The sequence below is a fragment of the Silurus meridionalis genome, chromosome 15 (genome assembly GCF_014805685.1).
Source record: "Silurus meridionalis isolate SWU-2019-XX chromosome 15, ASM1480568v1, whole genome shotgun sequence".
In the NCBI taxonomy this organism is placed as follows: domain Eukaryota; kingdom Metazoa; phylum Chordata; class Actinopteri; order Siluriformes; family Siluridae; genus Silurus; species Silurus meridionalis.
This window is the reverse complement of record NC_060898.1, coordinates 1,444,019-1,457,500: the sequence shown is the minus strand read 5'-3', so window position 1 is coordinate 1,457,500 and position 13,482 is coordinate 1,444,019. Positions and strand designations below refer to the sequence as shown.

At 39.7% G+C, this 13,482-nt stretch overlaps 1 protein-coding gene across 9 annotated transcripts in view; it reads left to right on the top strand.

Moving 5' to 3' along the window:
- The window catches only part of mapk10 (mitogen-activated protein kinase 10), a 49,451-nt gene that overhangs the window by 12,956 nt on the left and 23,013 nt on the right, over window positions 1-13,482 (top strand). For 7 of the 9 annotated variants that reach the window (XM_046867619.1, XM_046867617.1, XM_046867618.1 and 4 more), the window contains exons 2-6: window positions 3,879-3,950; window positions 6,638-6,807; window positions 11,298-11,427; window positions 11,895-11,953; window positions 13,106-13,244. In XM_046867619.1, coding sequence (XP_046723575.1) covers window positions 3,879-3,950; window positions 6,638-6,807; window positions 11,298-11,427; window positions 11,895-11,953; window positions 13,106-13,244 — 570 coding nt within the window. Of the gene's footprint in view, window positions 1-3,878; window positions 3,981-6,637; window positions 6,808-11,297; window positions 11,428-11,894; window positions 11,954-13,105; window positions 13,245-13,482 lie in introns of all 9 variants that reach the window. The other 2 variants (XM_046867621.1, XM_046867620.1) reach the window with 2 other exon arrangements.

Below are 13,482 nucleotides of genomic sequence, written 5' to 3'. Positions count from 1 at the left end.
AAGAGTAGAAAAGGACAGGAAGTTGAGTCAGTGAACATGATTGATAATTGACTCTCGATAATCTGGAGTTTTAAAATTTCCCTTTTTTTCCATCCGCCAATATTTTAATCTTCGTTCTGTCACTTAAGGCTACACGTCACACTTAAAGTAAAAAGAATGGAGCTAGACAAGCTTTCCTGAAAAAGATACAAAGTAAAATGACAACAAAGACATTTTTTGTACAGAGATCATTATCATTTCCCCCCCGTTGCCCCTCGTTCCGTGCCGCATTACCCCACTTCTTTTCCCGCCACCCTCATTTGCATATTAGTGTAATTACACACTGTGTGGTGAGATGTTCCGTAAAAAATGAGGAGATCAGTGGGGTTTCTGACCAAACTCGGGTGATGAAGTCGATCAGATTAGAATCCAATGCAATTATATTCACATCTCAGATTTGTTCTTAAAACCAGGAAGCTGGTCATGTGACAGGAAGGAGATTAGCATAAATTATATGTAATTAACATATCTGGCTAATAAATATGCAAATATGCAAAAATCCATTCCCTTAATAAACATATTCTCGGCAGAACAGATTTTCTGTAAGGAAAGTTACAAAATCCATTCAGGAAGCGCTGGAGATACGCTGCACAATTCCAGTTTGGGGGCGGAGCTAATTGGGAACATTTCCGGGCCAGAACAATGAAAAATTACAGTAATAAAATCATGACATTATTTACACGAAATCTTGCAAAACTGTTTGTGTAAAAAACAGTTTATAAACAGTACGTATATTTAAAATGATTAACGTTAGAAACGTGTCAAAACGTAACAAACTGCACATTGATTAATGACAAATGAAAATGTGGACTCATCAAAATATTTTTTAAGCCGTGTTTCGCCAGTTCACGTTACTTTTTTTTATTTTTAAAATCTTATTATTGATGCTCTCGCGTATCCGGATCCTGAAACGTTGCATCCAGCGAATGTCAATTCCTGACTGGAGATTTCTTCTGCTGTAGAACGTTCTCAGCGCTGACCCTCCCCTCCCCCACCCACGTCTCAGTCATGTCTCAGTAATGCTATTATATTAGACAGCGAGGGCACGTGCAGAAATCTAATGTCTGCAGCAGGAAACCGTGTGTATTCAGTGTCAGAGTCTGAACACACTTCAGTACGACAGCGATAACACAACTTCTTAACGTTTCCTCTGAGAAACACGACGTGCCTCAGCCCCTCTGTGGAAGACGTCTGCGGAAAGTCACGTCGTATGGAAACATGAAACGTGAATCTGTAGATGTGAGTTTGTGGTACTTTTCCAAGGTACTAGAGAGAAGCACAGTATTTACACACACACACACACACACACACACACACACACACACACACACACACCAGGGGGTAACTTTGGCAGGATGGGGGAGGGGGGATATCAATCCATCCACTCATCCACTTCCTTCTCTTTTATCTTTGTCCTTATTTGAGTCCTTTGACTTCGACTTCCTGTCATCTCCATCATCTCCTCATTTCTCTCACAGCAGCGGTGATCAGATTCATCAGATCTCTCCGTGTCACTCCGATCCCTGAGGTTGTCCCTGACCTTCTCATGACCTTCTGCCTGAACCTTTATTTAAATTCAGTTATTCTATATCCCTGATTAAAGATGAAAGCAGATGTTTATGGAACGGTTATGGAAGGAATCTCCGATGTCAGCAATATTTCAAAGCTGTATGACATCTCGAAAGTTTGTGGACACCTGACCATAAGATTGGGTTGTGTTAGTAAAGTCAGACACTGATGTAGGTGAGATGTGTTGAGGAACCTTCATCGTGTTCAATAGTGTTGGAGCGCTAAAGCAGGAGATTTTCACTCCAGCTGATGTAAAGCAGATCTTCATGGAGCTGTCTTTGTGTACAGGGGCATCGTCACGGGGTTTGAGACTCCTAGTACAAGTGAAGGGAAACACTGTGTTCCTCCAACGTTGTGGTGACAGTCTGTGGGTGCAAAAGTCAGGTGTTCCAGACGTTTCTGGAGGGAACGTGCAGCGAGTATTAAATATAAAACCAACATATGACATTTTCATTTCTTCTCATTATTTCGAGAATCTTTTTGATCGTTTTTTGTGATAGGATGCAGTTATCTAAGTACAGATGGTCTCCGAGTTCTGATGGTTCAACTTGTGATTTTTGTGTCTTGCGATGATGAGAGCGCTACATCAAAATTGTACAAATATTACAAATTGCGCGTGACAGTAAATGTAGCAGCGTACGTTCTAGTGTCTTCTAATAAAGAGTTTTTGAGTTTAGCAAACGATTGTTCCTCTGCACTTTTATTTGACTCGGAAAAAGTTCGAAGCAAAATATTACTTTGACGTGTACCAACTTTAGCAACGAACATCTCCCAGGAGCTCTGCTAGCAAACCAGCTCGCGTGTTGTACAGAACGTGTCTGTGCTATAATCTTTATTTCTTCTATCTTAATAATACATTTCCACTCGACTGCTGAACTCCTTATCGCGCAGCATATTTAATCATCTCTGAGTAATCATGTTCGCGACGAACGCCTCCTCGGGAAGACGAGTACAGCGCGTGCTCTTAGCCGAAGAGAAGGACGATGACGCAGACTTCGGCGACTTCTGCTGGTGCCTGGAAACACTCTGATTAATATTTAATGGTGAACCGTGGGGTGTTTTATAAAGGTGCTGTGTGTTTACCCCATCGGAGCTTAGCCTTCTGTAACAGGAAACGCAATGGGAAAGCAAAGGAAGTTATCGACCTCTTGGTTAGCAAACTGCTATTTTTGGAACCGTCATCATCGCCATCATCGTCATGTTTGTCCAGGGTTGGTGTAAAGTCTGATCATGAGTCTAATCAACGAAAAGTCTTTCATTCCAACAGGATATTAGAAATGAGGAATTCGTTTTTAGCACGCAAATGTTTTGTTCACACCTGCACATGAATGTTTTGGATCACTTTTTATTTGTTCTGCACAAATTACAGTTTTACAGTAAATTTTTATTCTAATACATTTTATATATATATATTTATTCTAATTTTATACTAAATTTCTTACTACTAACAAAAAAGTCACTGATTAGGATTTTGTCTCTTTCAACAAGTGCATTTGTGTTGTTTCTCTTCACTGGAAATTCCTCCAGTGTTCACATCAGAACTGCTACCAGAAATCTGAAAAAATATATCAAGACGAGTATTTCCCAACATGCAATCTTTTTTTTAACAACAATCACCCTGGTCCCGAGCGCAAAGTGAACAGAGCTGTAATATTTCGGGGTTATAACTATCATATTTATTTCCCGAAAACATCAAATGAATAGATTAGAAATAAAACTGTATAGACTATAATATAAATATATTTCTCTGATTTATAATGTCTTGTGTTAATTTTGTAAAATTAAGTTTTTTTCCCCAGAATCAAATTTTTTTATAAAAAAAGAAATAAATTAATTTTATCCAGATACATACACAATGATTTATAGGAAATACATTTATAATTACTTACAAGCATATTTACAGTCCTGACTGATATTTGCTGTTTTGATGTTAAGAATATCTGATCACATATCTGATGCTATTGCACATTTCTGTTTCATGCTAACAAATATCACGGGGTTAATTACGGGGTTATAAGATTCTTTTTTTTTACTCCACTGTTAACTCCACATAATTTTTATCCATTTATAGTAACGTTTAATGTTGCAGAAGGACACAGAACTAAGTTTCAGGTTAATTATTTAATTAAGTATAAACACTTTCTGAACAAACCAATCAGAATGCTTCAGTTCTGTTTCCTTCTGAATTGCGATGTTTTCCTTCTTCACAATTCGTTCATGTACGACGTGAAGGTCCGCTACAACATGAATTCCCTTTTTGTGTCTTTCAGGTATTTATGAACAGACATTTCTTATACAACTGCAGTGCACCAATCCTGGATGTGAAGATTGCCTTTTGTCAGGTGTGTGTTCCATACAGGTAAAAATAAAAGGTAGAGTATTCATTCACTTCCATTCTCCTGCTTCATTTTGTGTGTGTCGCTGTCTGAAGTAGTCATGTGTGTAACTGTTGGTCAGGACTGCCAGGGTTAAACTTTTATTACATTTATTACATATTCTCTTCACATATTATCTATCTTTATTATTAAAATACAAAAATTTAATAAATCCTCCCACAGAACTCCATTCTGTATTGACTCACAAAGCCCACTTACACAAATATCAACATCTGTACAGTTCCCACAGCAAAACAAATGGTTCTGTGTGCTGTAGATGCTAAATTTGTGCTCACACTTTTCCTTTGTTTGTTATTGCCCATAAATAAAAAAAAAATTGCTAGGATTTAATTTCTATCAAGATTACCGCAGACTTCTGTTTTTCCAACGTAGCTCAAATTAATGGTTCATTTATATAATAATTTATATAAAAACTACCAACCTGGCAACCCTGGCTTTACTGTTCAAGTACACAACACAATATACAATTGCTTGTGAAACTTGCTGCATATATTTACACATGCAGAGTGCAGGACATTTATTGGTGCCTAGAATAGTTTTTCATTAAAAATTGATATTTCGTTGAAATCAGGGGTAGAAATGATTGAAATTTTGAAGCAATGTTTTTACATTTCTGCTCAAGCGTTCTGCTTAGCGGCTTACTGAAATTAAACAGTTAAATACAAAGGTGCATTTTTTATTTTATTCTATGCATTTTTGTAATTGATCTTTGTTACTTGCAGGATCGTAATAAAACTATTTTCTACATGGATTTTCCTTTTATTAGACCAATTTATTAGATGATGTGATGAATTCTGACTATATAAAATTCTGAATTCTTTACTATATAAATGGAAACACAATGTAAATAACTGGTTACACTTTTTTTTGTTTGTTTGTTTGTTTTTTTTAAATAACATTTCTCCCTAGTTCAGAGATTCCCAAACATCTTCCAATAAAGGGCCAGAAGTCAAGCTTGATGGAGGGCGATGGGCCGAAATAAATATTTCATTATAGCAAAAATGATATTGAAATGAAAGTTGCCAGGTTTTCCCTTATTCATGATTTCATAATATTTAAGAATAAATAAATATATAAATAAATAAATAGTAAACATGACTTTGTAACCTGCATAACTAATGCAGTTTTATTTTCAAAGTTCTAGTTCGGTGAAACTTATAGTACAAAGAGAAACGATCCAATTTTTTGCTTAATAGATTTAATTACGATTCATTTCACAGCAGTGACTGTGATTCAGTGACCACTAATAACAGACATAAAGCTGGAACTTATTATCCAAAAGTTCCTTCAAATGGCATTTTCTCTTAGGCATGGCATTTGGCATCTTTGAATGTTTGTAGGACTAGATTATCACAGCAAGGTCACAGCAAGGTCAAGAGATTTCACAATGAGTTCGTTTCCTTCTGGGTTTTGTTTTTGGTGTCCTGTATTGCTTGTAATCCTTTATTGAAAAACGGACGCATAAGTTGCATGTTGGAAAGCACTTTAGCTCGTTAAAACCCCAGTATACACACAGGTAATGAATGTTATTCTTAAACGTTTTGACCTGCATTCTAATCTAATCAGTGCCCTGTGCTTGAATAAGAGAGAGCATACGCGTGTGCTAATCAGGGAGAAATTAGTGCAGCCACCAAATTAGCGTAGGAGTACCAGGATGAAGTCGTTCTCTCTCCTTCAGCAAAAAAACACTTTATTGTAAAACCATAGAGACATTAAATCCTTCTTTTATGCGCCATTTGATCGTGTGTGTGTGTTGTTGTGAGGCTGTGGAAGCTCGATGGCTTGCGCCAAAGTCCACATCAACACCCACGCATGTTTATCTATATTTCATGCTCGCCAGTTTAAATTTAGTCTCCGTCCTCCAGCTGACCTGATGCTCGCTCTCGGTTTTAGTTCGATTGGGTTTTCAGTTGCGATGTTTCCAGCGAACACGGAAATAAACATGGGTAAAATGATTCGCTGTTTTCCTTCTTTATGTTGTGTGTTTGCTGAGTCTTTGTCTTCCTGAGTCGCCTCATTTATCTGTCCATCACTCATACTGAATACTCGTATAGAGAAACAACCACACAACAAATGATTTAAATTGTACAGCAACATCCCAGGAACATCAGGTACAAGAAATATCCCTGATATCTCTTAGGATGCGTGTGAAAGCTGGACCCCACAGAACCCCTTTAGAACATTAGGGTCCTTGAATTATAGGTTTCTAGACACAGGGAACATACGACAGTGTGACATTTGTCTGAGAACATCAGGACTAACACTTTAGCTTAGAGGGCTAAATTTGAGTAATAATTACACGATATTGTCAAAAGTCTTAGGACACCTGACCTTTCCTACCATATGTGGTTCTTCTCCAAACTGTTTCCATGGATGCGGAATAATAAAAACTTGAACTTGGAGAGGCAAACCTGTTCCTGCACAGCTCCATGAAGATCTGCTTTACATGCTTTGGAGAGGAAGATCTTGCATGTCCTGCTATACAGCTCTGAGCTTACCCCTACTGAACACCTTTGGGATGAATGTGAACTCCGACTGCCCCCCAGTCTTTAGGCAACTTTTGGCAATAAAGTGTTTCTACCCTAAATTATTGCTGTGTCATTTTTGACAAACGTGTCTTTTTTTCTTCACAGGGTTTTGGTAAACAAGTTGATGTGTCTTACATCGCCAAGCATTACAACATGAGCAAGAGCAAAGTGGATAACCAGTTCTACAGTGTGGAAGTCGGAGACTCCACCTTCACGGTTCTGAAACGGTACCAGAACCTCAAGCCCATCGGTTCTGGGGCTCAGGGAATAGTGTGGTGAGTACACACAGGTTTCTTTATTCCCTAAATATACTAAATATGTAAATAATAAATAGAAATTAATTGTAAATGAATAATGATGTAAAAAACAAATATATATTGGGATTATTGGGATCTTGAGAACATTGGACTCTAGAAATATTAGGGTCGGAAAATATATTCCTGGGAATATTGGACACTGAGAACACAGGTTTCTGGGAATATTGGACTTTTTGTACAAACATTAGAATTTAGTCCCTAAAAACATAGGGCTGAAGGAAAAAAAACCCATAACACAGACCATGGAAATACAGTATAAATATCTCAAACATATTCAGTCCAAACCAGAGATAAGGTTCTTGGGTTCTTGCGATGTTTAGATGGTGAGATTATTATATGGAACCATGTCGACTGAGAGCTTTTGGCATCTCCTGAGCATATAAGACACTGGGTGAAAATGGCCCTGTGGTTGTAGGCATCTAGGCACTCAAGACCTGTCGAACACCAGGCTCTTGAAATGTGGGACTCTGGTAACATAGATGCTAAGTAATTTAGAATCTGAAACATCTGACCCTAAGAACAGATGCCTAAAACATAGAATCCTGAGCAGAGTGTGTCTGCCAGAAGATGAAACCCGAAAGCTGTTGAGCCCTCGACATTAAACCATAAGAAACGTAGGACAGAAGTTCTTAGGATTATTAGTTTTCTGAGGACACTGGGTTTTATGAACACAAGACCATGGGATTACAGAACTATATGACTTAGTGATCTAAGATCTCAGGGTTCTAGAGACACAGCATGCTTGGAACATCTTGAGAAGAAATGATCTGTAGGAATGTTGGACCATTAGATTTGGAACTCTAGGCACAGAACCACTGATTGTAAAGCAGGACTGTGAGTCTTTGACCTCCTGGGAGCAGGACAGGAAGTTTGATACGTGGACAAAATTAACATTGGGATGAAACATCTGGAACACTGGTCCCTAGAAACATGGGAACCATAAGGAAAAAGGACCATAAGATAATGGACCTTGGGCACAAACCTACAGTAAGATCTTCAGAGAAAGGAAATGTGGTAATATGGGAGTTTGGGTCTTTGGCCACCTGACAACATGAGATAATTAATATATGTTCTTGGGATTATTAGATGTTAAGAAAATGGGCTGCAAGAGGCTCCAAAAGAAAATGGGAAAATAGGACTGAGAAGTAGAAGACAAGACACAGAACCACAAGAAAGTCCCATGGAACAATGCTAACATGAGACTCTGAGCCTTTGGCCTCCTAAGAACCAGGCAACACTGGACAATCACCACAAAGGTTCTTGAAAACTCTAAGACATAGAACTGCTGTATCTTTCGGGTTTCATGGGGACCGAGAACATTAGGAAAATAGGATCTTGAAAGACAAGGTTCTGAGCTGTTCTTTAAAAACTGATACCTCAAGGTTGTGTGTTCCAGAGCCATGGAGCAGAAAATCAAAATGCTGCTTTAACACATTCTCTGATTTACTTCAAGGTCATTCCAGAATTTAACGACGTTTAAAATAAAACGTCTGCTGATACACACCACACATTTACATGTCCCCCTGCAATGATCTCAGGCACGTTCATTTCCTCAGCGACAGTTGATGAAGTTACAGTGAAACGATGCACCATATAAGTGCGACGTGATTTTCTTCGTGTTCTTATAAATCGAGCGTTAGTGTTAGCGTTAGCGTTGCTGTGACTGCGCTTGCGGTGCGTTAGCGTTAGCCCAGAGCCGCTGCGTGTTTTTAATAAACGGCGAGACAATCGTTTATCACAAATAGTTTTGATGTAAAGATATAAAAAGAATCCATTCACAAGTCGCCTGACAAAGCCACTGTGGCTCTTTTGTTTTGTTTTGTTTTGTTTTTCCCTGTGACGATTGAAGCAATCGAACTTCCTCCCACTGAGTCGTGGGAAATTTGAATGGCTGCTTCTTTGAAGATGTCTGTCACACGGTTGTTGGATACGCCGTCCTCCTTCTTCTTCACTTCGTCCTCCTTCTCTTCCTCCTCCTCCTCTTTATCCTCCTCACCTCCGTCATGTCACATTGAGTTTTCTCTCTCTCCTTTCCCAGGCATTTTGCTGCTTGTGTAAAACAGTCTGGACAGCTAATGGAGTGCTTTGTGTGTGTGTGTGTGTGTGTGTGTGTGTGTGTGTGTGTGTGTGTGTGTGTGTGTGTGTGTGTGTGTGTGTGTGACTTGGCGGACGCAACCATAATCTAATTTAGTGGTGTCTCTTCAGCACTGGTCACATGACTGGCTGCCAGATTATTGCAATCAACACATCATTGAAAAGAGAGGGGGGATAGATAGATGATAGATAGATAGATAGATAGATAGATAGATAGATAGATAGATAGATAGATAGATAGATAGATAGATAGACCTAAATATCAAGAATAAAAAGAAAGAGAGAGGGACAGATAAAGATAGAATGAGACACCGAGGGATGAAAAGAAATAGAAGGGAAATTAAAAAAGAAAGATGGAGGGTCAGACAGAGAAAAAATGAGACCAAGACAGAGAGAGAGAGCGAGAGAGAGAGAGAGAGAGAGAGAGAGAGAGAGAGAGAGAGAGAGAAGGACAGAGTTAAAAGGAGAGTGACGTATTGTTTTTGTACAGAAGCCTGGTGAAATGCTCTCCTGTGATTGGTCGGATCGAGCGTCACATCGTCCTGTCGTCTCTGATTTTCACGTGATGCACACGTTATCACCTCACACAGAAATACACACGTGTGGCATCTACTCGGGCATCTTCTCACGTCTCCGTGATCGGTCGGTGTGGATGACAAATGTAAAAAAAAAAATACCCCTTGTTCTATGGAATATTCCGCTGTTTCCATGGACACCAAGTTCATTTCCGTATCGGTCTCCTGTATTAGTACCGGGGATTTGTGTCGAGTTTTTACTTTCATAAATATAAATATATATTTTAATATGGTGCAGATTAGGAAAAAAACTTTTGTCACTGTAGCTTGTGTGTTTGTGTGTTTGTGTGTGTGTGTAGGTGGCCATGTTTCCACACCGTACATACGTGTTTTTCTCTAAATGTGATTGTGAACGTGTAGGTGGGAATGTTTTCAGTGTATTCACGTGTGTGTCTGTAAGTGTGTGTGTGTGTGTGTACAATACACTCCGGAATTAGCATGCGTGCTGCTTTAGCCATCTGCTGGCAGACATGTCGTGCAGAGCCGTGCTACACCTACTATACGCGACACAGATTTCGTTCAAACGCGGAAAAAACAATTATAGAAACATTTATCAAAAATAGAGCTTTAATTAGCATTCATTTCAAATTAAATTGATATAAAGGGTGTGGCTTCAGGGATTAGTGTTTATCCTGGGAGAAGAGTGTTAGTGAGACCAGGTTCTGATGTTGAAATCTTAAGGATGTTTCCATTCTGGTTCCACTTCATCTGAAAGGTGTTCAGTGGGGTTGAGGAGGTTCAGGTTCCTCCACTCCAACCTTAACACCAGCACCCACATCTTCATGGAGCTCAGGTTTGTGTACAGGAGCATCGTCATGCTGGAACGTTCAAGCCTCTGACGAGGTGGTATTAAAAAAAGTAAGACAACAACAGATGGCAGAACAAGGCTGCACACACAGTCACAGGGAGCACCCACCTTCGGAAATCATTGTGCCAAAAGTCATTATCCTGTGTACACCGGGAGCCATGCAACTGGTGCTTTCCTGACCATGTTATCACATCGTTAATAATGTGAAGGTGAAATTTACTTCTGGCCACATGTGGGCACAGTGTATAGATGGTGTTCATTTTGTGAAATACCGTTAACTGTAATCGTCTCAGTGTAGCAATTAGTGTTCAACTAAAAGGGCAGAGATTTGAAGAACTTGTGTGAAGGTTTGAGGGAAAAGAGTGTAAGTGTGTCAGTGTGAATTATTATAGAGCACACACACACACACACACACACACACACACACACACACACACACACACACACACACACACACACACTGTATCCCCATGTGGTCATAACACAATCACACAATCTGCTTATTGATCTGCTTTTATTAAATACATATATGTTGTACATTTATACTATTAAATACCAACAGTCACCATCACACACACCAACATTCACCATCACACACACCAACAGTCACCATCACACACACCAACAGTCACCATCACACACACCAACAGTCATCATCACACACACCAACATTCACCATCACACACACCAACAGTCACCATCACACACACCAACAGTCATCATCACACACACCAACATTCACCATCACACACACCAACAGTCATCATCACACACACCAACAGTCACCATCACACACACCAAAATTTACCATCACACACACCAACATTCACCATCACACACACCAACATTCACCATCACACACCATCATTCACCATCACACACACCAACATACACCGCCACAACATTGACCGTAAGTGGTGTGTGTGTGTGTGTGTGTGTGTGTGTGTGTGTGTGTGTGTGTGTGTGTACAGTGCTGGATATGATGCTGTCCTGGACAGAAATGTGGCTATTAAGAAGCTCAGCAGACCTTTCCAGAACCAGACCCACGCCAAGCGCGCTTACAGGGAGCTCGTGCTCATGAAGTGCGTCAATCACAAAAACGTGAGTAAACAAACTGTAACTTTGGATGAAAGTAAAAACAAATTGTTGTTTCCAATCACTTTGATTTTAGAAAGAAAGAGAGAAAGATGGAATAGATAGATAGAAAGAGTGAGACAGATACAAATTAGTTAGCATGGGGGATGGATGGATGGATGGATGGATGGATGGATGGATAGATAGATAGAGATTCAAGGCAATGTTGCATGCATGGATCCTAATTTTAAGTGCCATAATGCACCAGTTAACCTCTCTCTCTCTCTCTCTCTCTCTCTCTCATGAATCAGCAGTGTCCTTGACTCATTCAGAGCAGTGAAACAATGAAAGTCAGGATTGCAAAATTGCAAAAAGGACACGACTGAAGATTTTTCTTTATGCCTGCAGGCTGTTTTTCTCTTTGACATCATACTAACCAGATTCTGTTCTCTCCCCCTCTCTCTCTCTCTCTCTCACTATTTTTTATTTTACAGATTATAAGCTTATTAAACGTTTTCACACCACAGAAATCTTTAGAGGAATTCCAGGATGTGTAAGTACACATTAAAGAGTTTTCACACACACACACACACACACACACACACACACACACAAGTTTCTCAAGTCACGTGGAATTATTGATCACAGGGGGTGCATTAAGCCTACATAAACCCTTCACATCTAACCCATCTTATTCCAGCATCATGTGTGTGTGTGTGTGTGTTTGCCCTTCCTTCATTCATTAGCATGTGCATCAGCGCGCGTTGATGCCGACACTCCGATTTATTCCTCTCAGACTTAATTAAGAGCAGAATCGATGTGTAATGGTAATGAAGGAGATCACGCAGTAGATAGAGAGAGGCATGAAAACGTCTCTTCTCCACTCAGGGTCAAAAGAAACGTCTTAAGCTGCGATCGAAAATGTTCATGTTCACAGAGACAACTGTGAACTTCAGCTCAAACCTCAATGAAGAGTTTCAGTTCCTGTGGAAACACCGAGTGTTTTGTGGTTTTCTGAGACACCTGCATGTTCCTTTGGTTTTCCAAACAAATCTAGATGAAGAATCCAGTTGTTCAACTTTATTTTCATAAAAAACTCCTCCATTAGCATGAAGAACAGCTTTACACACACTCAGCATCCAGACAGGTGGTTTCTCATGGCGTTCTTCACTAGTTGGAGATTTCTTGTTCATCCCAGAGCAGTTCAGTAGGATTTAGGTTCGGATCTTTGTCTGGTTGTACGGTGAAGTCGGTTCCAATGAGCTTCAGTCCAGACGGAACTGCATGGTGTAATTACATGTGAAGTATGAAATGAGAGCCGTGTTGGTTCATGATGAAGTCTCCAGAACAACCTCAAACCATTCAGCTTCACCTCCATGTGTGAGTGTGGGGGTGAGGGAGTCTGATCACATCTTCTCACTTGTTCTTACACAAGTTCTTATATTACAGACAAAAACGTCACATTTGGACTCATCTGTTTGTGATGTTTTGTTGCATAGAAACAGAAGGAACATGCATGGATCTCAAAAACTATAAAAAGATGAAATGTTTCCACACCCTATAGTGACCTTCAAATAATAACAAAATTTATGAAAGCATTAAACTCCATACATCTGATCATGACAAAGCTCTTGGCACTGGAGACTCCTTCCACACAGCAGGATTTGGGCTATTAGTTGATAACGTTCCTTTGTTTCTGGTGTAGATACCTGGTGATGGAGCTGATGGATGCCAACCTGTGCCAGGTGATTCAGATGGAGCTGGACCATGAGAGGATGTCCTACCTGCTTTACCAGATGCTCTGCGGCATCAAACACTTACACTCCGCCGGCATCATCCACAGGGTGAGAGGAATCGAACCCGGGGGCCCATTTGATCCAAATGAGAAATGAGCATCACGTTTTATCAGTGTAAACTCACATCAACAAGTGTAACTTTTAGAACTAGAGCTTTTATAAACTTTGTGTGAAAAACATCTCCTGAACATCCCTATGTATAAAATCTCTATACAAATTGAATCAAAGAACTTTCTGAACCTTCCGTAGATGAGTGGAAAAGCGCTAGAACTAAATCTAGCGCTAG